Source organism: Echinops telfairi, unplaced genomic scaffold (assembly GCF_000313985.2).
Source record: "Echinops telfairi isolate 266 unplaced genomic scaffold, ASM31398v2 ScPeMD7_27;HRSCAF=92, whole genome shotgun sequence".
In the NCBI taxonomy this organism is placed as follows: domain Eukaryota; kingdom Metazoa; phylum Chordata; class Mammalia; order Afrosoricida; family Tenrecidae; genus Echinops; species Echinops telfairi.
This window is the reverse complement of record NW_022103924.1, coordinates 4,137,909-4,162,743: the sequence shown is the minus strand read 5'-3', so window position 1 is coordinate 4,162,743 and position 24,835 is coordinate 4,137,909. Positions and strand designations below refer to the sequence as shown.

General features: G+C 42.9%; 1 protein-coding gene across 1 annotated transcript in view; it reads right to left on the bottom strand.

Moving 5' to 3' along the window:
• FBP1 (fructose-bisphosphatase 1) overlaps positions 1-24,533 on the bottom strand; it is a 31,710-nt gene extending 7,177 nt beyond the window's left edge. The window contains exons 1-4 of the mRNA XM_004714596.2: positions 24,259-24,533; positions 6,399-6,561; positions 4,992-5,084; positions 1,129-1,269 (exon numbers count right to left, since the gene is read on the bottom strand). Coding sequence (XP_004714653.1) covers positions 1,129-1,269; positions 4,992-5,084; positions 6,399-6,561; positions 24,259-24,428 — 567 coding nt within the window. The 5' untranslated portion in view covers positions 24,429-24,533. The remainder of the gene's footprint in view (positions 1-1,128; positions 1,270-4,991; positions 5,085-6,398; positions 6,562-24,258) is intronic.
• Positions 24,534-24,835: the final 302 nt, after the last annotated feature.

The window sequence follows — 24,835 nt, the reverse complement described above, 5'->3', positions numbered from 1 at the left end:
GTGTGTGTGTGTGTGTGTGTGTGTGTGTGTGTGTGTGTGTTCACCTGCTTGGGGGCTTTGACTGGTGCTGTTTCTCTTGTTTATTATTAAACTTCCCTACTTCCAAGGAGATGAAAGTCCGCTTACGTAAGTGTGCCTGGACAAAGGTAGCCTGTGTTCTGGCTCAAGCTGCCTGCCCCTCGCCCACCCACAGGTCCCTGTCACTCACAGGCCCCTGTCACTCACAGGGGGTTCAGGGGCACCATCAGGACCTTGTGTTCCATTTGTCAGCAAAAAAACAGCACTGCATAAATAGTCTCCTTAATGTCATATGAAATGATTTCTAGAACTAAAAGGAGCATATAAACCCAATTATTCTCTGCCCCTCGGGGCACCGCGCCAGGCACACACATGGCATGCTGCAGGGATGTCTCGGCAGTGGCCTACAGAAGACACAAAGTTGCATCACTTATTCCCAGAAAGATGTGTCCCCCACTTTAACTGCTCTGTTTGAAGCTGTCATTTCTCAATAAAGAAGTGACTCACACTTCACAGCCATATGGGAGGAATTATCCACAAGTTAAAGTACCAAAGAATCTCTCAGGGCCTGGCAGGGCCCTCCCTGGCCTAAGCGAGACGAGGAAATGATCTCCGCCTCATTTCCCCCAGCTTGATATCACCAACACTGGAGGCGTGGGTGCATGTAGAAGCCCTGGTGGTGTCGTGGTTACACATTGTTGGGCTGCAATCCCCCTGGCTGACAGTTCAAAACAACCAACAGCTTTTCAGGAGAAAGACTGGGCTTTCTACTCCCGTAAACAGTTAGTCTCGGAAACCCACAGGGTCTCACTGTGAGTCAGCATTGACTGGATGACAGAGAGTTTGGGTTGTTTGTTTGTTTGTTTGTTTGTTTATTCAAATGTCTGGACTCTGTGGCATTTGAATCACTTAACTAATGTCCATTCCAAAGAACTTGTCTTGGAACAAAGACTCCCTCTTCTGCTCTGGACATATTCTTTCTCATTTGAAGACCTTCTCATGAAGGATACACTGTCCCTCCATGAACCTCATCCCCCACCTCTCACCCCATCCCAACACGCACGCACGCACACTCCAGCCGTGGAAGCCAACCTCCCCCGCATCTCTCACCGGATCCAGCATGAAGCAGTTGACCCCACACTCCATGGCCAGCACTAGCATGGTGGCACTTCCGTAAAGAGCATAACCAGCTGCCACTAGATTCCGACCCGGCTGCAGAGCATCCTTCTCAGATGGCTCCCCTGTTGAAGTCTAGAGAAAGCAAGAAAAGACGTTTGGGTATTGTGTTATGGGCACCTTTTCTCCTGTTAATCTTTTAACAGGGCCTATTACCAAAGGCCTCCTCTAACGAAGTGAGTGGGCCCTTGGGTGTCACAAGGGCTAAACACTTGACTACTCCCCGAAAGGTTGGTTGTTCAAACCTACCCAGAGGTGCCTTGGAAGAAAGACCAGGTGATCTGCTTCTGAACAGTCAGCCATACAAGCACTATGAAGTACAGTTCTGTTCTAAAACCGATGGGGCACCCGTAGTCAGAAATGACTTAAGGACAATTAGGTCTGGACTTCTAATGTAATAAGGTACCTTCCCAGAGGGGCCTCACTGTACACAGCAATAATATCCTGATTATATTACCAGAGCAGCCTTCCCACCAGACCCCAAATTTCCTGCATCTGGATCCTTCTTTCCAATCTGGGTTCTCCTCTAATTTTACTAATTTGATATTCCCTTAGTTCTCCATTATCACTTCCAAAAAAGAACAGGCCTTCTGGCCAGCTCCCAGTAATTTCATATTATTATAAGCAATCAATGACTTTCACCTGCCTGCTCCATCATTCGGAAAGCAAATTAGCCCAGGGCTGCAGGGCAGCTCGTCTGCTGAAGAGATCGATTTCCTGAGCTCTTGCGAATTGTGGTACACCCACCCACCCACCACACACACACACACACACACACACACACACACACACACACTTAGAAGTGTGGTCCACATGACTCACACACCGAAGATATTCTATTCTCAGAAATTTGGGAGCATACAATTTCAGCAGAGTCAATAAAAGGGAGGGCAGTTACTTTCATATTCTTCAATCATGACCCACAATAAGAAATAGTGTTTATATGGCAAACCAATAACAATATAGACACATGTGTGCACACACAATGACAAAAAAATGTAATGAACCGATATTTACACACAGAACCTGTGATCGTTAGATTTTATATCAGCTTGGATGGGCCAGGATTCCCCGGAGATGTGATCTAACACATGTGGTCAACTCTATAATGAGATTTGTGAAGCAGCCAAGCCATTGTGTGATCACTAGAGTTGAGGACCACCTCCTTAATCGGGGCACAGCCTTGATACAATGGAGGGAGGTTTCATTTAAGGTGTGGCCTCCTCTTAGTAAAGGCTGACAGTGTGTGGAAGAGCGCATGCTTCTGCTGGATCTGAATCCTGCATCTGCTGCATTGACCTCTTTTGATCACCTGCCCACGACCACAAAAGCCTCAACTATCACAAATCTAAGGTCCATTTGGCTTGATCATACTCATCATTTCCGACTTTGAAGACAGTTTTCTCTTGGAGCCTGTGAGTTGCACTAGCATTTATAATTGAAGTGGCTGTTGTAAATTGATTTCACTATTATATATTTATTTTTTTAATTGATAACCAGTGTCTTTCTATATTCTAGGAGTTTTTTCACTGAGCATTTTTATTTTAGAGAGTGAGGTAGGAAATGGAGCTGGTAAACTTTGTAGTTGCTGGTGAGTCCCTTTGAGTTGATTCTGACTAGGTCAGTCTTTACAGGAGAAAATCACCAAGTCACTTGAACCCACCCAATCTTTCAGTTAGTGGCTGAGTGCTTAATTATTGGTGCCACCAGGCATCCTTTGGCAAACTTTAGACTCAAATCTAATGCTGCCATTGAGTTGATTCCAACTCTTAGAACCCTAAAGGGCAGGGTTGAACGCCACTATGGATTTCTGAAGCTATAAATCTTTTTAGCACTAGGTCTCACTTTTCCCCCACAGAGTAGCTGGTGGTTTCAAACTGTTGAGATGTCTTTCTACTTCTGTAAAGAGTACCGTCTTGGCACCCACAAGGGTAATTCTACCCTGTCCTATAGGGCTGCTGAGTTGAAATAGAGTCGACGGCCATGGGTTGGGTTTGAGGGGCACAGTGGGTAAAACCCTTGGCTGCGAATGGAAAGGTTCAAACCCACCAGCCACTCCAGGAGGGAAAGACGTGGCAGTCCATTTTCGTGAAGATTCACAGCCTTGGACACCTTACTTGTGCTCTTAGGGGTGCAAGTCCACCCAGAAGGTGCCTGCCAGCTGCTTCTCTGAAATCCCTGAGGCACACAGCTCTCCTCTGACACACACAGGATTGCCGTGAGTCAGAATCAACTTAACAACAACTGTTTTTGTTGAGTTTTTTTTTAACTACTCAAATTGATCTTGGTGTACTAGGCTTCTCAGCCAAGACTCAAAAAGCAGAATGCATCCCAATGAACCACTGTGTCCTGTTTGCGATCTGTTTAAAAGGAGAGTGTCTACAACACTAAAAAATGAGAGTCTTTCTAAAGGAAAGTGCCTATTTAGATTTCATTCGGGAAGCCGTTGGATAACAGAATAGGGGAACTTGGAAAGACCGGGGTTTCAGGTCAGCCGAGAAACCTGGCTGTGTATCTGGGATGGTTTCTTTCTAAATTAAACAAGAGTCAAAGTCAAGATGACAGGTTTTAGATTTATGAAGTTCATGATGGGCCCACAGGTAGTCATTTTATTTTTCACTTGTCTACTTGTTTAGGAGCCCTGGTAGTATCGTGGTTATGAGTTACAGTCTAAGAAACTCACATGGCCAGTTGTACCCTGTCCTATAGGCTCACTCACTATGAGTCAGCATCGACTTGATGGCAGTGAGTTTGGGTTTTCTGGTTATATACTTGCTTAGGAGCCCTAGGGGAGCCTAAGTGGCACTGTCAGGTAAAGTCCATGGTTCAAACCCACCTGCCATTCCTTGTGAATAAGATGAGGCTATCTATACCCATAAGGATTTACAGGCTCATAAACTCTAAGGAGCAGTTCTATTTTGAGCTATGAGTTGGCAGTAGGTTGGATTGAGTTTTTATATTCTTTCTTGTATAGCATTAACATTCATGTGCTTTTCTCCCCTCTGTAATACATATGCTCACACACCCACACATACATACTTAAAGAAAAGAAGGAATGAGAGACTCTGGAGGTAGGCTGACTTGCTGAGATCTCCAAAGGAGAAGGCTCAGGATAGAGGTCTGGGTTCCCATCCTGCACTATTACGCTTTCCATGATTTAGTGCAAGGCTCAGCAAACCTTTTCCGTAAAGAGAAAGCCAGTCAATAAATATCCTAAGTTTTATAGGTTACCTAGTCTGTATGACAACTACTTGTTCTACCTTTGTAGCATGAAATGAGCCAAAGGCAATGTAACAAATAAGCATGGTCGTGTGCCAATAAAACTTTATTTATGAACATTAAATTTCATACAATACTATCTGACAGCAGGCTAGATTTAGTGCCCAAGCCATTATTTATCCACCCTCAACTTAGAGGATTTAACGAACAATTTTTAAATGAACAATCTCAACTTTTGTCACACTTCCACAAACATCTATTCACATTGTATCATTTCAACCACTATCCTATTCTCTCCTCACATTAATGCATGCCTATAAATAATTTCCATCATAAATGAAAGAAAAATGTAGGCAAACATGAAACGGTATCTTCCTCCCACCACATTTTATGACTGCATTTTCTATTAACAGCTAAATGGGTCTTCATTATGTAATTAATAACACTGAAATGTCAGACCTTGAGATCTATTTCAAGCCTCCCAGCATTTCATGACCATACATTGCAGCTGCTCCACAATACCGAAAAGACAGCATGCCCCAGCTTAGCTGTCTCTGTAATCATTGATCACATCTCACCTTTCTGTAGATGGCAAAAATGCTGCCAATGGACACAAGACAATCAATGTTGGAAGAACCATCCAGGGGATCAAAACAGACCACGTATTTACCCTGGAGGAGCAAAGGAAAAAGAATTGTGACTTTATTGTACACAATAAAACACAAAGTAACCAGGTTCACCAAGGGGGAACAGTAGGAATCTAGGAGAAAGCTCAAGAAGTGTGACCAAGATCAATTGGCATAATATAGTGGACGCAGACAATGTTCTGTGTCCTACTTTGGTGAGTCATCGACTTAAAGCCATATGAGCAGTCATTACTGGTGGCAACTCCTGGTACCTCTGCATCCAGAAGAAAGAAGAGGATGCAGATCAATAAATATATAGAAACAATTAGTTCAAAGGACTAATGAACCACACCAACATCAGTCTCCACAACCCAAAAGAACTAGATAGTAAGCAGCTACCATTACAAACTGCCCTGAAAAAGCTCACATGAGAAGATCCTGGATCACATGCCAAAATAATGTAGAGCAGAACTAAAGGGTACTAGGCTCACTGATGGGGCAGAGACTGGTCGGACCCCCAAGACTACAAGGCCCTTAAACCCTACTGGTCTTGAACTAAACTCACCCATATTACAATAATCAGACATTTAAGATTAAAAGAGCAACATTTACTCAAGGGCAACCCTCCGAGGGTTAGGAAAGAAGGAGAAATGGAAGCAGGAGGCACAGGGAGGTAGTAGGATAAGTACATTAAGGGAATTGTAATGGACACACTTGAAACAAAACGTATATGCATTGTTAAATGTAAAACTGATGATGTTCTCTGTAAACCTTCATCTAATTCACCATAAAACATATTTAAAAGAATAAATGTGGGCCTTCTTTATTTATGCTGCCATGGAAGATATGAGGTCAGATACAGGGATGTAGATAAGAAGGGAAATAGATAGGGAAGGAGATGTTAGATAGATAGATAGATAGATAGATAGATAGATAGATAGATAGATAGATAGATAGATAGATAGACAGACAGACAGACAGACAGACAGATAGATAGATAGATAGATAGATAGATAGATAGATAGATAGTGAGTCCCCCTGGGTGAATGAAGATGAAGCAAACAAAGGATTAGCAGAAGGAAAGCTTTGGAAAAGCTTGAGCATGACAATAGACATGAACAGATGAACCCAGGGTGAGCTTGTTGAGCTAAGCCTGATGCTGATGTGAGCAATGGAGAGGACAGGGCAGATTTGAGATTTGATAGTTCAGTAGAACTGGTAGAATAATAATGGATGGGAATCAAGAGAGATCTACAGTGATTCCTAAGAATCTAGCCTCATGAAGTCGTGGAGTCATTTATGAAGTCAGAAAGAGAAAGGGTAACATTAAAGTCATTAACAGTTGAGGTATAAACCCACCCTTTTCTCCGGTTCTATTATGATGGCATTTTTGTCTTCTTCCGACACAAGAACACAAGTGGCAAAAGAGGCCTTCAGCATGTTAACAACCAGGTCATTGGAGAGGACATCGAGTTTCTTAACTTGATCACCCGTCACATTGGTAGAGCCGGCAATTCCATAGCTAGAGGGAAGGAAACCACACACACACACACAAAAATCAGCCGTGATCACTAGATGATGTAAGGAAATCACTCCCCTCTCAATGAATGAGTCAAATAAACCAGTTAAGAGACACAACATACAAGGACATTTTCTGGATTGGTGTGACCAACGATGTAAGCTAAATCCAGTGTGTGTGGTTTAACAAGTGTAACAATTCTAGCCCTTGATCACTCCCTCCTCCTCCTCTAATGTGGGAGAAACTCAGTTACAGAGGCCCCAAAGGAAATGTCTGAGCTCACTCTAACTACCAGGCCAGCGTTCTCGTTGTGGTTGCCCCTGCCTTGGGCAAGAGTTCTCAAGGATGAAGGGGTGGTTCATGGTGGCTTTTACCAATTTTTAATGCACCTCCAAAAAACCACACTCACTATCATTGAGTTAATTGCAAATCATAGCTACCCTATAGAAAAGGGTAGAACTGCCCCTGTGAGTTTCCAAGACTATAACTTTTTTTAAAACAAAAATATCAAAATTATGTGAAGCCTTTATTTCTCAATGTTGCCATCTGGGTCCTTACACTCTCTTTCTAAAAAAAAATTATTAGGAGCTCTTACATATACAATTACAATCCATAGTTTCATTAGATCAAGCAGAGTTGTACAATTGCTGCCATCAGCATTTTCAATACAGTTTCATGAACTCGTTAGCTGTAACTCTTGATGGGAGCAGAAAGCCTCGCTTTCCTCCCAAAGAGCAGCCGCTGGTTTCGGACTGCTGACATTAGGGCTTTTCAACACACCTATGCACCTGCAAGTCACTAATTGTCTAGACCAAAATACAGCCTGCTTTGTTAGAATGAGGGTTTTGTTTGTTTGTTTGTTAATGGGATTAACTACACATAGAAATAAGAAACGAAATAACTAAATAAAAATTAACTACAGCGCTCCGCCCAGTTTCTCTCTGCGCCTCTGTGGTTACCCCCTGGGAGGCAGCAGCTCACCCTCCAGCCGTCTCCCTCACCAGCATCTTTTTTTTACCATACTACTCCTTTTACACGAGGAAAACACCAAAGGATCTATCAGGAGAATTGAGCAGGGCCATGTCAGAAGAACAAAGGTTGGGGTTAGACTTAAGTGTGAGCCCCAAATCCATTCATATATCTATGGTTTATATTTGTCTTTGGTTCACATTAGAGACATCATTATCATTGTATGATAGAGAACATTATAAATCATCCCCCTGAGGTCTAGAACATGCTTTTAAAGTGGCTGGTGAGTTATGCGTTGGGCTGCTAACTGCAAGGTCAGCAGTTTCAAAACACCAGTGACCTTGAAGAAAGATGAGACTTTCTGCTCTGGAAAAGATTTTGCCTCAGAAACCCACAGGAGAAGCTCTACCATGTCCTGTCCGGTCACTATGAGTTGGCGGTGAGTTTGAGTTTTCTTCGCTTTGATTCCACAGTACCCAAGATATTGGGTTGCTGTCGGTCCCAGTCAAAGTTAAGATCTTTATTAGACCAAGAAGGAGAATGATAATGGTGACACATACTGATAGACTGACTTACATTTGCAGAGGTCTCGTGTTAGGTTGGATCTTGATTTAAATTTGTAAAGAAATATAATGACTAGATCTAACCTATTGGGTACTATTAGTTAAAAGGGATATTTTTGCTTTTGTGTTTGATAGAAAACAAAAGACTGCTTAAAGTGAGTACCTCTTCTTGTTCCTGGTCAACATATCATCATTTATTAGGCCCTGAGTGCTGCAGACAATTAACATTCCTACCTGCTAACCAAAGTCCACCCAGAGGGGCCTCAGTAGAAAAGCCTGCTGATCTATATCTCAAAAATCAGCCACTAAAAATCGTTTGAAGCACAGATCTACTCTAATGACACACATGGAGTCACTATGGCTTGGGATTGACTTGACAGCAAGTCAATGTTGCTATCAATGGTGGTTGATGTAAGCGAAGCTTCTGGAAATAAAGTCACGGCATCTGGAAAGGACGAACCCTGTTCTGGAGTCTCAGGCTGGGAACTGACAATCTAAAACTGGCTCAGGTGGTCTTAGAAAGAGGAGAGTGGACAGTGGCTCCGGGATCAGAACCTGCAACTGCAGATTCTGGGGCCCCAGGAAGGCTTCCATGATGTGCAGTGTTTTTAGGAACAAGCTCCCTATAGTCTGTGCTCCGCATCCCTGTCAGACAGGACCAGGAATGCACATGGTACGGAGGCATCATCTCCCTGGGACACTGGCCTTGAGGCTTAGGGAGGTCCCCTTCCTTTCTGGGAGGAGCCATCACACTTGACTGACTTCCATGGAAACACTAAGACTCCAGTAAAAGAGGACTTAGCCCAACCTGTTTTGCTCTAGGTGCTATGAATGGGAAAATCTCTGGTTCCTGCAGACACCCTGACTGGGCCATCCTGAGGTCAACAAATACCGCAAGCTGATCTGTACTAGATTCTACCAAGCAGCCAGATTGTGTCTTGCGCTGCTTGATGTGAAAGGCCAGAGCACACAGCCACCTTGCACGTGTTCTTCATACTACTGCTGTGAGCTGGGAGTTGATTTCAGTGCACAGAGAGCCTGTAGAACAGCTGAGGCTGTAAATCTTGATGGGAGCAGAAAGCCTCATCCTTCTCCAAGGAGAGTCCTAACTGTTGACTTTAGATCGAGCAGCCCAACTCATAATCCACTCTAGCAGCAGGGCTCTCAGCTGTCCTCACGCTCACGTATATCTAGTCAATTCTTGTTTTTTATTGTTTTATTAGGGGCTCATACAACTCTCATCACAATCCATACATCCATCCACGTAAAGCACATTTGTACATTCATTGCCCTCATTCTGTTGTCCATCCCCCAGGGAGGAGGTCACATATAGATCCTTGTAATTGGTTCCCCCTTTCCAACGCACTCTCCCTCTGCCCTCCCAGTGTCACCACTCACACCACTGGTCCTGACGGGATCATCTACCCTGGATTCCCTGTGTTTCCAGTTCCTATTTGGACCAGTGTATACCCTCTGGTCTAGCCAGACTTGCAAGGTAGAATTCGGATCATGATAGTGGGGGGTCGGGGGTGAGGAGGAAGCATTTAGAAACTAGTGGAAAGTTGTATTTTTCATCGTCGCTACATTGCGCCATCAAGTCAATTCTGACTCATAGAGCAGGGTGAGACGGCCCCTGCGGGTTTCCAAGACTGTAACTCTTTACAGGAGTAGAAAGCTCATCTTTCTCCTGGGGAGCTGCTGGTAGTTTTGAACTGCTGACCTTTTGGTTAGCAGCCCAACCAGTAACCACTACACCAGAGCTCCCTGCACTACCCTAAAGAGGGCTAAAATGACCATTATTGTAGTCACAGAAAGAGCTTTTGAACAAAGATCTATCAATTCTTGAGCCTGAAAAGCGAGTGCCTTTTTTTTTTCATATATCATTAGCACCTAGAACAATGCCCCCACATAGTAAGTGTTCAATAAACAATGAACGAATGAATATAAAGAGTTATAGAGAAATTTGAAAGTTCCCAAGATTCCCAAATTCCACCAGGCCCAATGGTATCGTCTATGCCTCTCCATTACAATCTTCCCCAGGCAAAAGCATCCCTAGCAAAGCCCAGATTAGTATACCCTCTGATCTCGTGGTGTCGTGGTAAGTGACACCATCCTTCCCTCTAGCCAGATCCCAGGTGACTACAAGGTTCATGGCCACGACCAAAGGCTGGGACGCTAGACCAAACTAAACTCACTGCCATCAGGTCAATTCTAACTCATGGTAGTGACCCTCTAGGACAGAATAGAACTGCCCCCAGGGGTTTCTGAGACTGTAACTCTTTATGAGAACAGAAAGTCTGCTTCACTTCCTCAGAGTGGGTGGGTGGTTTCCAATGCTGGACCTTGCAGTGAACAGTCCCATCGTGCAACCCACTAGGCTACCGGGGCTCTAAACGCGACCACTGGAGTTCAAATCGCAGTTCTGCCACTAACATTGAGTCTTGGCTTTGCATCTTTTAAATGGGGCTGTATCTATTTTGCTGTGCTTAGAAGATGAGTAAATGGGTTGATACAAGAGGAGTGCTTCGAATACATGTAGGTCAGTGCTCAACAATTGCCAGTTATTCTTCCATTCCCATCCCAGCCCTGCCAACGCAACTACAACCAGATGAAGAAACCAGGTGAGGTCCTGGTAAGAACAAGCACCAGAAAGACCTCAAGTCTTCTAAGCCACCATGTGACACCCATCAGGTAGTATGACCCCCAACAGTCCCCGCTTTACACCCCCATAAGTGGTAGTCATTCTTCTTTTCCATAGAGGCTCACGGAAGTCCACTGAATATGTCATGGCTAGTGGGCAGGGAAAGGCGCCCTGGTCACATAGTGAGTGACAGCTGCTCTTCTGGAGACAAATGAGGCTTTCTACTCCTTGAAATGTTCCAGGCAAATCATTACAGTCTCAGACAACTACAGCGGCTGTTCTGCCCTGTCCTCAGGAGCCTAAATGTGTCAGAATTGACTCTACAGAAGTGAGTTTTGTTTCTATAGTTTAGTGGGCAGGGAGGAACCTCTAAACCTGTTTTCCAGGCAACTTCTGGGCACACAGCCAGTGCAGAATTGTCAACGGTAAGTGGGAGGAAAGCACTCAGCATTTACCCCATGAGCTGAATCTCACTGGCAATATGATTTCCTTTTAATTTCTTAGGACATTCCACTCCAATGTTATTTAAATTACTTGGCCCTGCAGCCCAAGAGGGTTTAAGGTAGGGATAGCGCCCCACTGGGGCTTACGTCCCTGTGGCCTTTCCTTGTGAAACCTGCTGAGTCACAAAGAATTGCCTTCTGGGACTTGGGGAGCAAAAATGAATTTGAGAAGTTGTCAATAATGGTTCTCCTTTTATTGGAAACCTTACTGAAATTGGAAAAAGTCTTACAATTTATTTAACTCATGTGCTAGGGAACCCATCAACAGGGCAGGGTTTAAACTCGTTATGGACACTAGTTTAAACCCCCTGAAGATTTAAATTAAAGATTGCACTCTTTTCCAAATCCACATGTGATCTCTAAAGCCTTAACATGATGAGCCATTTTGTTGCCAGCAACCCAGTCACCATCGTGTCAATTTTGGCTCATGGGGACCCCTGTGGGTCAAAGTGAAACCACGGCATTCTCAGTAGCTGATGTGGGTGCAGTAAATTGCCAGCCAGGCTTTTCTTTCGAGCATCTCTGGATGGACTCAAACCTCCAACCTCTCAGCTGGCAGGTGAGCTTGTGACCGCTGCATCACCCAGGACACTGGCACAGTCTGTGGCGCCTGACGTGCCAAACACCGCTGCACCACCCAGGACACTGGCACAGTCTGTGGCGCCTGACGTGCCAAACTGCAAGCGCCATTCCTAACAGCACGAAACACATGGGCAGGCACGAGGACCAAAGCCAGGGCAGGCCATTGGGGAAGAGCTCTGGAGAATGGGATTCCTCCTAAGGCTAACACTGTGGAGCTGAAACATGCAGCACTTAGATCCGGACAGCAGAACCAAGTGGGAAAGCTTGTTTTCTTAACACTCAACTAAAGAAATGGGAGGTGGTTTATTGTTTAATCCTCATGGCGAAAGTCAAAAGTAACGCTGAAAGGTGGCCTCTCACTTGTCATTGATTGATGGTGCCCTGGTAAATGACCCGCTGTTCACACAGCTCAGCATGTCCAAGGGTCAGTTAAGAAATTGCTGAAGACAGGTGCTGTTTAGCTTTCAAAGGTCAACCTCCCTCCTCTGCTTGTGTTCACGTGGACAGAAGATGGGCAAGCAGAAAGCTGCATTGCTTTTATAGAAAGGAATTAATTGCATTCTTTCAGAATACACCAAACTCACTGTAACCGAGTTGATTCTGACTCACAGCAACCCTATAGGGCAGTATAGAAATGCCCCCATGGGTTTCTGAGAGTGTTAACTCTTTATAGGAATGAGTAGAAAACCTCATCTTTCTCCTATAGAGCAGCCGGTGGTTTTGAACTACTGACCTTGTGGTTGGCAGCGCAACGTGTAGCCACTATGCCATCAGAGCACCTTTCTTAGAAGACAATTCAAGAAATATATAATTAATTCTGTCTGATTTTCAAAAGTCTCATGCTGTCATGAAGCCTGCAAAGTTGAAGGTGAAGTTTAAACATGTGTTAGAAACAAAAACTCAAAAGCAGACTGTTGTGTCATGCAAGGGACTCCACATGTGTCAGAGTAGGACTGGCTCCCAGGGATGCTCAATGTTCTTGCTGTGCTTGTCACACCTCCCCTCTTCCATGGACTTTTTCTCAGGTCTTATCTCTCTATTTCCAACCATAGAGGCCCAGGATTAATGTACCATCCTACTCAACAACCCACATCCTCTTCTGTGTGCACAGGGCCACAAAAGAGCATGCCCCCTTGCTAACTGAAGCTCCCCAGTGCACTCACAATTTACCATCCCAAACACACAGGCATGCAGGTACACTACCTGCTTCAAACTAGAGGAGTAACTCGAGAAACACTTCCCCGTTCAGGCCACTAGCTCACTCACTCCCAACCTGAATGCCTGCTAATAATCAGGTTTTCCACCATCTGTTAATGCCCACTTTGGATGCCCACCTTGATGCTTCACAATCATTTTACTATGCTCAGTAGTTTTGCTATCTCTATAAGTATTGACACCTCTCAGAGATTTAAGGTATTTGCCTATTAGTGGTATTGCTAGATCATATGGGATTTCAATTACCAGTTGCTTTAAATATCACCATATAGTTTTCCACAGCGGTGGTATGTATTTACAAGTCCACCAACAGTGTATGCGAATTCTAATCTCCCTACATTCTCCCCAGCAGTTTTCTTTTTTGGGGGGCAGGCTAACATTGTTGGTATAAAGTGGTATCTCATCATGGTTTTAATTTGCATATCTCTGATGGCTAGTGATTATGAGCATTTTTTGTGTGCTTTTAGCCATTTGTATGTCATTTTTGGTGAACTGTCTCTTCATGTCTTTTTCCCATTTCTTAATTGGCTCTCTTGTTATTTTCTTATTGAGCTGTTGTAGAGTTCTGTATATTTGGGTAATTAGCCCTTTGTCTGATGTGTCATTGTTAAAAAGTACATTTTCCCAATCTGTGAGCTCTCATTTCACTCTCCTGATGAAGTCTTTTGATGTGCATAAGTGTTGTAATTTCAGCATGTCCCAATCAAATATCTTGTCTTCATTATACGTCTTAGTCTATATATGCCCTGCAATAGGGCCCTTAATTTGTTTCTGCCTTCTCCGTGATGATTCTGAGAGCTTTGAGGTTTACATTGAGGTCTTTAATCCATCTTGAGTTTGTTTTTGTGCATGGGGAAAGGTATGGGTGTTGTTTCATTCTTCTGCATATGGAAATAGGTTTTCCAACACCATTTGTTGAAGAGGCTGTCTTTCTCCCATTGGATCATTCTAGGTCCTTTGTCAAAGATTAGTTGCCTTTAGGCTGATGCATTTATGTCTGGGTTTTCTGTTCTGATCCATTGGTCTATGTCATTCCCATTGTACCAGTAACAGGCTGTTTTGACTACTGTAGCTACGTAGCAGGTATTTAGGTCAGGCAGTGTCAGGGCTCCTACTTGACTCTTCTTTTTAAGGAGTTCTTTGCTTCTCCTGGATCTTTTGCCTGTCCTTATGGAATTAGCTATTTGTTTTTCCATTGTTTTAAAGAATTCATTTTGGATTTGAATTGGTATTGCATTGTATCTGTAGATTGTTTTGGGTAATATTGCCATTTTCACAATTATAAATCTGTCTATGAGCATGGGATATTCTTCTATTTATGTAGGTCCTTTTAAGCTTCTTGTAGTAGTGTTCTGTAGTTTTCGCTGTGTAATTCTTGTTTCTTAAGTTTATTTCTAAGTGTTTCATCTTTTGGGTGGTTATTGTGAATGGTACTGATATCTGAATGTATTTTTCATAGCTCTCTTCTCTGGCATATAGGAATCCAACTAATTTCTGGTGATTAACTTTGTATCTACTATCTTGAACTGCTAGATTGTTTCCAGCAGGCTTTTTGTGGAGACTTGGTTTTCTATGTATAGGACCATATCATTTGCAGACAGTGAGTTTCACTTCTTCTTTGCTTATTTGTATTCCCCTGAGTTCTTTTTGTGCTCTGATACCTAGCTAAAACTTCCAGCACAATAAGAGTGGTGATAGGGGACATCTTTACCCTGTTTCTGTTCTTAGTGGGAATGTTTCTAGCTTTTCCCCATTGAGCATGATGTTGGCTGTTGGTTTCTTATATATATTGCTTTTATTATTTTGAGGAATTTTCCTTCTATTCCTACTTTGTTGAGCGTTTTGAATATAAGTGGATGTTGAATATTGTCAAATGCCTTTTCTGCATCTATTCATATGATTGTGTGATTTTTTTTATTTCTTGCCTTGTTTATGTAGTGGATTACATTGATTGGGTTTTTGTTTTTTTAAATATTGAACCATCCTGCATTCCTGAAATGAATCCTACTTGGTCATGGTGAATTACATTTTTTTATCTGCTGCTGTATTCTTTTGGCCAGAATTTGGTTAAGGATTTCAGCGTTCGTGTTAACGAGGGATATTGGTCTATAATTTTCAGTCTTTGTGGGGTCCTTTCCTGGCTTGGGCATCAGTGTTATAGATATGAATCATAGAATTAATTTGGGAATTTGTTGTCTTTTTCTATGTCCTGGAAAAGATTGTGTAGTATTAGTGTCAGATCTTCTTTGAATATTTGGTAGAATTCCTCTGTGAAACCATCTGGACCTGGTCTTTTCCTGGTTGGAAGTTTCTTAAGGGCCTGGTCCATTTTTTTTTTTGTTATGGGTCTGTTGAGTTTTTCCAATATCTGTCTGCATTAATTTTAGTGGGTGATGTGCATCTGGGTATCTTTCCATTCCTTCTAGATGGTGGGATTTATTTGAACAGTTTTTATAGCAGTGTGTTATTATTCTTTTTATTTCATTTGGATCTGTTGTAATGTCTCTGTTTTCATTAAACATTACAACAAATCATTTTTCATTTCAAAACAAATCCATTTTCATTACAACAAATCATGTTGAGGTATGATTTGTGGCCTACTATGTGGTGTGGTCTATTCTTGAGAATGTTCTGTGTGTGTTGGAGAAGAATGTATATCGTTGTTTTGTTGGATGGCATGTTCTGTATATGTCTATGAGGTGGTTTGTTTTTTTTAACTGTGTTATCAAGCTTTTTGTGTGTCTTTATTTAATTTCTTACCTTCACATTTTGTCTTTCCTCAAGAGTGGTTTGTGGAAGTCTCCTGTTATTATTGTCGATGTGTCTGTAGCCTCTTTCAATTCTGTGAGGATTTGTTGACTTTGAGGGTCTTTCACTGGTTGCACATGCTTATTACAGTTATGGCTTCCTGAGCTATGCCCTCTTTATCATTATGCATTACCCATTCTTATCTCTTATTACATTGTTTGCCTTGAAGTCTATCTTCTCGGAGATCAATATTGCTACTCCTGCTTTCTTTTGGTTGCTGTTTGATTGATATGCTTTCATCCAGACTCTGTTCATGTCTTTGTTTTTTGAGGTGTGTTTCTTGTAGGCAAAGAGTGATGGATTTCGTTTTCTTATCCATTCTTCTCCTGTATCTTTACTAGTGTATTTAGTCCATTAACATTCAGTGAAATTATTGATATGTATTTGTGATAGTCATTTTGCTTTATATGTGTTTGTGTTGTTGTGTGTTTGCACAAGTGTTGTGTTTAGTTTCTTGGCTCTTCCTGTGCTACTTCCTTACTGTGGGTTTTCCTCTGTGTTTGTTTTTGTGAGGAATTGTCTTGTATATTGGTTACTGGTTGTGTGTTGTTGCTAGTGGTCTTTTGGCCCATAGTATTTAATTGAGTATTTTTTGTAGTGGTGGTCTTGTTTTTGTGAATTATTTTCATTTTCCCCTGTCTTGGAATACATTTACTTCTCCATCACATTTGAGTGATAATTTTGTTGGGTAAGGGAGTCTAGGTTGACAGTCGTTTCCTCCAGTACTCTGTAGATGTCCACTCCATTGTCTTCTTTCCTTCATGGTTTCTGCTGAGAAATCTGAGGTTTTTCTCATTGCTGATCGTTTCTATGTAATTGATCTCTTTTCTCTGGCTGCTCTTAGAATATTTTCCTTGTCATTGATATAAGACATCTTGACTACAATATTCCGGGGAGTTTTCCTTTGGGGATCTTTCCTGACTGGAATTATTTTAGCTTCCTGAATACTTACCTCTTCCTCCTTTAGACTATGAGGAAAGTTTTCTTACAGGAGCTCTTGGGATAGTCTCTGTGTGGACTTGTTTGCGTCTTCCTCTTCTGAAATCCCTCTAATATGTACTTCGTTCCTCTTGATTGTATCCCACATTATTCTCAAGCTATTCTCGATCTCTTTGGCATTTTTTGTTATTTGTTCTTCTTTTAGGTTTGAGTCTATAGCTTTGTCTTCTAGTTCATCAATTCAGTGTCCATCTATTCAATTTTGTTTCTCTGTTCTTTTATAGCATTGTGCTGTTCCTTTATAGTATTGTTTAATTTTGCTATTGTAGTGTTTGGTTTTTTTGTGCTTCTGTTTGGAGTTTTTCTTCTGCAGCATGTAGTGAGGTTACTAGCTTTTATATTGCCTCAGTTTTTCTCTCAGACTCTTCTTTCAACAGTTACATGAGTGAAATAATCATTATTTTGTATTCTTTTTCTGGTAAATCGCTAGCCTATTTAGTTTCAGGCACTTAAGTCTAGTTGGTATTCACTTATTTGTTTATGTTTCTCTTGTTGTGTGTGTGTGTGTATGCTAATAACTTCTGTGGCTCCTTGACATTTTGAAGTCACTATTAGAGGTAATATACAAGAGGTACCCAAAAAAATCCCGCATTTTTTTTCAAAGCTAGGTATTTAAATTTATTTACAGAGCAACCTTATCACCTTCCAAGTACTCTCCATTACACTTAATATGTTTGCAAATCTGCAATTGCATTCTAAGAAACATTTCAAACTCATCTATTTGGATGACTGACAGCACCTCCTCTTTTTTTCACCTTTTCTACGTTGTCAAACCACTATTCTTTCATGTCCTTATTCATTCATGGAAACAAAAAGAAGTTGCACGGGGCGAGGTCAGGTGAGTGCAGTGTGTGGGGCAAGAGAGGCATGCTGGTTTTTATCAAAAACTGGAGCACTGAGATGGCTGCATGAGCAGGTGCATTGTTATGGTGGTAAAACCAGTGCCCCGTCTGCCACAAATCAGGCCTTTTTGTTCCACACTGTTGTTACCCAATCTTTTCAGAACTTCTAAATAGAAAGTTTGATTAACAGTCTGACCTAGTGGAACAAACTTGAAATAAATGCACTACAAGACAACATTTTCATTTGTTGAGGAAGTTGATGGACGTTCAGAACAAGGCTTGTCATCAATCGACATTTCACTTTTTTTGAAACAAGAAAACTATTCATACACTTGAGTTTTTTTCCATAGCTCTGTCCTTAAAAGCTGTGTTCAACATTACAACAGTTTCTGCATCATTTTTCCAGAGCAGTAAACAAAATATCACAGCAGCATGCTGTTCTCTTAAATCAGCCATCACAAAAATCAAGATTCACGCAAAACTGCTTTGACAAAAAAATTCACTGTGACCAAAGAGAATCTTCCCAGGCAACACTACTGAGTGCACTAACTCAGAGAAAGTTGCTCAATGCTCATCTAGCAGGAAAAATGCATACTACAAAAGCTCCGCTCTGCCAGCACAATTTCTGGGGTTATTTTTTTTTTGGGGGGGGGTGTACTCCCACCCCCATATATATGAAAGGTAGAAAGATTAGGAATAAAGGACGTTGTCTCCACCGAATGTCTACACTAAATAAAAATTTGCTGGCCATTCCACAACATAGGGGTTGGAAAGAAATCAGGCATACATTAGACACCTGTGAGGATAATCCAAAGCTAGAGATGCTCAGGTCAATGTCACCTAGACCTAGGTGAAGGTCAGCCTGGGCACCAGCAACATTATGTCACACATGCACCTGAACTCAGCCACTAAGAATGGCCAATACCCTCAATCATGCCCCCCACCTAAGCGGGAATAGGAAGGGATAAATTTTACAGACTGAGAATAGGCCACTCTCTCTCAGGTCACTCTCTTTTCAGGTCGGAGGGTGGGATCTTTCCTGTGTGTGCTGTGTACTCTCTCAAGCCTCGCACTCTCTCTCTCTTCTTCTTTTTTGGTCCTGTGACTCCTCTTTTGGTTCTGTAGATTCCTCTTAATGGATATTCCCAGGCCCCCTTGCACACTTTCCAGAGATGGAATGTACATGAACTAGCTGAGACTATATTACCTGAAACTTCCCTTTCCCTCATAAAAGTTACTTGGATTACAAAAGTGCTTCTGCTGCGTGAATTCTTTCAGCATTGAGAAGCAAGAACTGAGGTAAATGATCCCCCAAACCAACAACAAAGGTAAAGGATGTTCCTGAAAAATAAACACACACAAAGGACCTGCTGGTAAATGCCATGGCCTGTATATGTATTAGGGCCTTCAAAAAGTTCATGAGAAAATGGAAATTTTTTCATAAATTCTTTGAATCCCCTTCATTATGAGCATAGGCATGTATGTATTGTATATGTGAGTGAATATATGCTATAGGTGTATATATGTATGTATATAGATACATGCATATGTATACATATCTATGTGACACTACACACAGATATATAATAAAGCACATGGGGGCATAGTTACTGATATTTTACCTGAAAAAACAAATTTCCTGCCATCAAGTCAATTCTGACTCATAGCAATTCTACAGAACAGAGGAGACCTGGCCCTGTGGGTTTCCAAGACTATAAAGGCTCATCTTTCTGCTCTGAAGAAATGGGCTTCAATCACTGATCTTGAGGCTAGCAGCTCAACTCATAACTCACCACACCAGAGCTCCTTACTGACACATCTTAGACATAAGCAAAGACCTCATGGATTTCTGGGTTTGAAAGTTTAGGATCATAGTCCTCAGGAACATCTCTCTCACAATATTGGCATAATATAGTTCATAAAGTTACGGTCTACATCCTAGCTTGGTGAGTAGTGTGTGGAGTCTTGAGAGTTTGTGAACATCCATCTAAGACACAATTATTGGTCTTGACTCATCCAGAGAATGAAGCTGAGTATAAACTGAGCCTGGTCATTACAAATGTCTCCCTCCCATGTTTCTTGCTCACAGACTCTCTCGCCAAAAGCCTTTTTTGCATGTCAGAGGCCATGTCACCCCTTCATTCAAACTTGCCAATCAGGGGGCAATAGCATGCTCTCCCAACCCAAGTTACCAGCCTCCACCCCCAAGGGTATATATGTGAGTGATTCCTTTGTGTCAGGACTACTTCTGTCTTCCCATACTCTGAGTAGTCTGGCACGCTGTGCTCCCCAATAAAGTCTGTTACTTGATACCTGAGTTTTGGCTTGGTTCTTGCTCTATCAAGGACAAATACTGTGCACCAGCCATGGCCTCATCCTCCCTGAAACCAAAAGAACTAGATGACATCTGTATACCTTTGCCAACCATCAACAATTACTTTAAAGCAAAGTTAAGAATACATTTAGGTAGGAGGAAGACTAGATGGATGGAAATAGGACAACTAGAACAGAAATGAGAAAGTTCACTTATTGGGAATAATATAACCAAGGTCACTAAACAATGTATAGAAAGTGTTAACTGGTAACTTAAACTGTTAAATAAACCTTGACTGAACACCCAATAATTGCATTTTTTTAAAGGACAAAACTGATCATATGTTCTTGATGTTGAAGGATGTTCGTTATATTTGTTGAAAGATAAAAAGCATATCATGAAAGTGTATGAGTGTGATCCCATTTTGTTACTAATCTAAAGACTGGCATTTTGAATCCGTTCCATGGTGCTGCAGAAGAATCTGCTTCCATACAGACTCTTGGTGTTAGTTTCCATCAAGTCAATTCTGACTCGTGACAACCCCGTGCTTGCAGATAAGAATTGCTCCATCAGGGTTTAAAGGCTTTGGTCTTTTGGCAGCAGATTGCCAGGCCTGTCTCCAAATGTGTTTTGAGGCATGTTCACACTGCCAACATTCTTGCTAGTAGTCAAGCACTTAACCATTTGTGTCACCCACGTATCCTTTCATAAAGATTGTAGTTCAGAAAACTCCATGGAGCAGTTTTGCTTGGTAATACATGGCTTCGCTATGAGTCAGAATCAAACTTTATGGCGATGGATTTGGTTTTAGTTTTTAGTTGTGTTAACTGCTGTTGGGTCATCCTGTGCTCAAAGTGAATCCCCTGAACAATGAAGCAAATTGCTGACTGGTCCTGCACCATCCCCATGGTCAATTGGAGGTGATTTTCAGAAATAGATTGCCAGATCTTTCTCCCTCTTTATTGTGATCTAGACGCTCCACCACAACATGGTCAATATCCTAAACCAAAACAAACCCACTGCTATTTCATTCATTACAGCTCATAGCAAGCCTGTGGAACACATAACTGCTCCATAGAGTTTCCAAAGCAGATTACCACAGTTTGTGGATTCAATCATTAGCTTTATCGCTCAGCCAACAGAGCTCCTTTGATCATAGCAACAAACATGTCCCCATTGACAGACAGATCTACAGTGCATTTGTTGAGGATCAAAGCCCCAGGCATAGAAGGTGAGAATTCCACCACTAATCTATGACTAACCTCACTACTAAAGTAAGAAAATGAGAGTTAAAAAAAAAAAATATATATATATATATATATATACACACACACACACACACACACACACACATACGCAATCACAGAAACTTTTATAGAAACCTTTTGTTTCTTGACATATACCCTATAGAGGGCAGTGTAATTATGAAGGCAGTGTTTCTAACCTTTTCCTGACTAATTCTGTGATCCTCAATTGACACCAAGGTCTCATATCATTGTTCCTTAAAAAAAAAATTTTGTCTGTTTTGGAAAACTCATGAGTTTGGGAAACAAAAGGAAGTCTGAAGGGACAAGATCAGGCCTGGAGGGTGGGTGGGGTAAGGTTTCTCAGGAAATTCTCAGAGGACAGCCCTTCTAGCCAGAGAAGAATGAGGAGGTACACTGTTGTGATTGGAGTGTGGGCACCCACCTCAGCACAACCTTCAGGCCTTTTCTCACCAACAGTTTTCAATTAAAAAAAAAAACTTCTTCACAACAAACTCCTGTAATCTTCCTGTATTCTTTGAGAAAATCCATCAAGATTATACTCAGTATCCTCCCCCCCCACCTCACACACACACACACACACACACACATACACACACACTGTCCACACTCAAAGTCTCCATAACTTTCTGAGCTGAGCTCACTGCCTTGCATATAATTGACTCATTAGAGTTTGAAAAGCACCCTAATGAGACTAAGACCAGCATATTTCTGAGAGAACTTGTCTGCAGGCATCCACTGATTAGAGACATGTTTAAACACAGTTTGTTTGGAATAAACTAGTACATGTATGAACCACACTTTCTAACCTACCCTTGTATAAACATATCCGCATTCATGCTATATGAGTATATTCAAAAGTACCTGGGACAAATAGCTATCAAATCATGGACACTGATACTCTGGGGAATGCATTTGGAGAAGGGTTCACTTATGCACTTTTGAATTTTGTCAATGCGTAAAACTTCTTTAGTAGTTTATAATCACAACAATTAGTAGTTTATAAACACAATCATTTTTAAAACCTGATATTCACAACTATCTAATCTAAAAGTGCCCACAGTGCCCACAGCCACAATTAGCAACACCTTGTGTCCACCCCACCCCCATCCCACTTCCCCACAAAACCACCTCTGAGGCTAAAATTCTTTACAGGAGCAGAAAAACATCTTTTTTTTTTTTTCAAGAGGAATAGCTAGTGGGATTGAACCCTGATCTTGCTGCTACAAATCCAACCCACTTTCAAAACCATACACAAACAAAGGCCTTATCAGTTCAGAGAGAAAAATCTCCCTGCAGGTGCTCACTACAATTTAAGCATTTGTAAGCCCTGAGATTACTTAAAGGTTAGGAAAGATACATTCTGTTACAAACAGATTTTGTGCTTCTGAGTCTCTGAGATGTGAAAGGTACTGCCATATTTTTAATAATGGCATAAGAAAGCACAAGTACCCTTTTAAAATTAATATCTTGGTTCTCAAAGGTAGTTAAAATTATGAGGCCACCTATATTTGTTGTAAATTAAACTTGAAGTGAGGTTTTTAATCGGTGTGCCTTTCCTAAAGCAGTGAGTCTTTGGAAATATATTATTGAGAGGCCAAGAGCCAAATAGCAATGGAATTATCACAATTCTGACATACTGGTCCCAATCTCTCTCTTCAAGGCCATCTCTGATTGAAATCTGAACATAATTTTGATCCTAAGCTCCAGCAGTCAGCCAGTCTGCTGTAGCTTGAAATCAAGCAGAGATGGTAGGGGAAGAACGGCAGCAAACAAGGTCATGTTTTTTTAAAGATCCGCTGTGAATGCCTTGGTGGCACAGGAGGTTACCCATTAGGTCTGTCGACTGTCAGGTTGGCAGTGGAACCCACTGAGGGAGACAGATGAGCTGTCTGCTTCAGTAAAGATTTAGTCTTGGAAACCCAGAGGGGCAATTCTACACTATCCTACTGTAGGAGAGGCCTCATTTTATCACATTAGTTTGGTCTGCAAAGCTTAGCTCCTTCTAAGCCATTTCATTTAGACACCAATTGTGAGCTCCCCATAGTCGGGTACACACCATGACTGCAGAGGGCTAGAGGTTTTAAACCTGCCAGGAGGAGGTTTCTCTGGCTGAGACAGCACAGAGACCGCGGGGAAGGGCCAGTTCACCAGGGCATTATGCACACAAGCATCACTGCCTCTAGGAGAGCTCTGCGCATACAAGATGCCTCCTCACCCATCCAGGGATTTGGTCACTCCTAACTGGACTTGTTTGTGAACCCTGGTAGAGTAGTGGTTACATGTCACCCTGCGATCCTCATGGCTGGCCCCTCGAAACCATCAGCCGCTCCTTGGGAGAAAGACATGTTTTCTTCTCCCATAAACAGTTACAGTCTCAGAAACTCACAGTAGGGTCGCTATGAGTCAGCATCACCTCGATGGCCCTGAGTAACAGAACTTACTTAGGAACCCTGGCGACGCTGTGTGTTAAGTGCTGGGCTGGTTGGCAGTTCAAACCCACCAGCTCTTCCTCTTCAAGAGAAAGATGAGGCTGTTTGACCTCAAAAAGATTTACAATCTCAGGAATCCTGTATTTAGGGTCCCTGAGTCAGAATCAACTCAATGGTCTTGGGCTTTGGGGGCCTACAGGGCTTGCATAGGGTCAGAACCTGGTCAGAGCCCTGCTTGGTTGGAAAGTTCAGCGGGAATCTCGGTTCCAAAGTGACGCTCTGCGTAATATGGGTACGACCAACCGATGACCAGCGCCCTGGCCAGGCTGCTGGGACCCGGTAAGAGGGATCCACGCAGGGTGGAGCAGGTGTCCACTTCCAAGGTGAGGCCGTGGGTAGGGTAGGGGCGGGGAGAGAGGGCTGAGTCCTGCAGCTAGGCAAACTTCTGAAGAGAGCCTGCCAGATGTCAGACAGACCAACAGAAAGCTGCCAGCAGGAGGACCTGGGGGCCAGAGGTCGGATTGCCAGGCAGATTCCCTGCCAGCCCGACAGGAGGGCCTGACTTACAGGTGAGCGATGCCCGCCTTGCGCACGGCGGTGGAGATGGCCTTGACGGCGGTGCACAGCGAATTGAGCAGCTGAGTCATCTCACCGGTGCCGCGGGCCTTTCTGCCCTCCTCCATGACAAAGCGGGTCAGGGTGATGACATTGGTGTCGAAGGGTGCCTGGTCCGTCATGCTGGGGCCGGGCTGCTGCGCGCTGGGCGGCAGGTGCTGGCGGCAGGAAGGTAGACAGCGAACGGTGGCGACAGGTGTGGTGTGTCTTCACCTCCCAGGGCAGAACTGGCGCACCTGGCCCGTTGGGTGTGGCCTGAAGAAGCCGCTGGCCGCAGGTTCCCGCCCCCACCTTCAGGCCCCGCCCTCACCACGCCCACCACGCCGCCGCCGCGCTCCCCGCCCACCACTTCCCCTGAAGTCGCCTGTCACGCCAAGGGAGGCCGCTTGCCTTTGCTGGGCGTTGCTCAGTGTCACCTCCATGATCTCCATTGGCCCCAACAAAGACCCTGCCAGGGCAGTACAGTCCTTTGTGGAGTATCGCGCCCCACACCACCCCACCGACACCCCCCCCACCCCACCCCACCCCC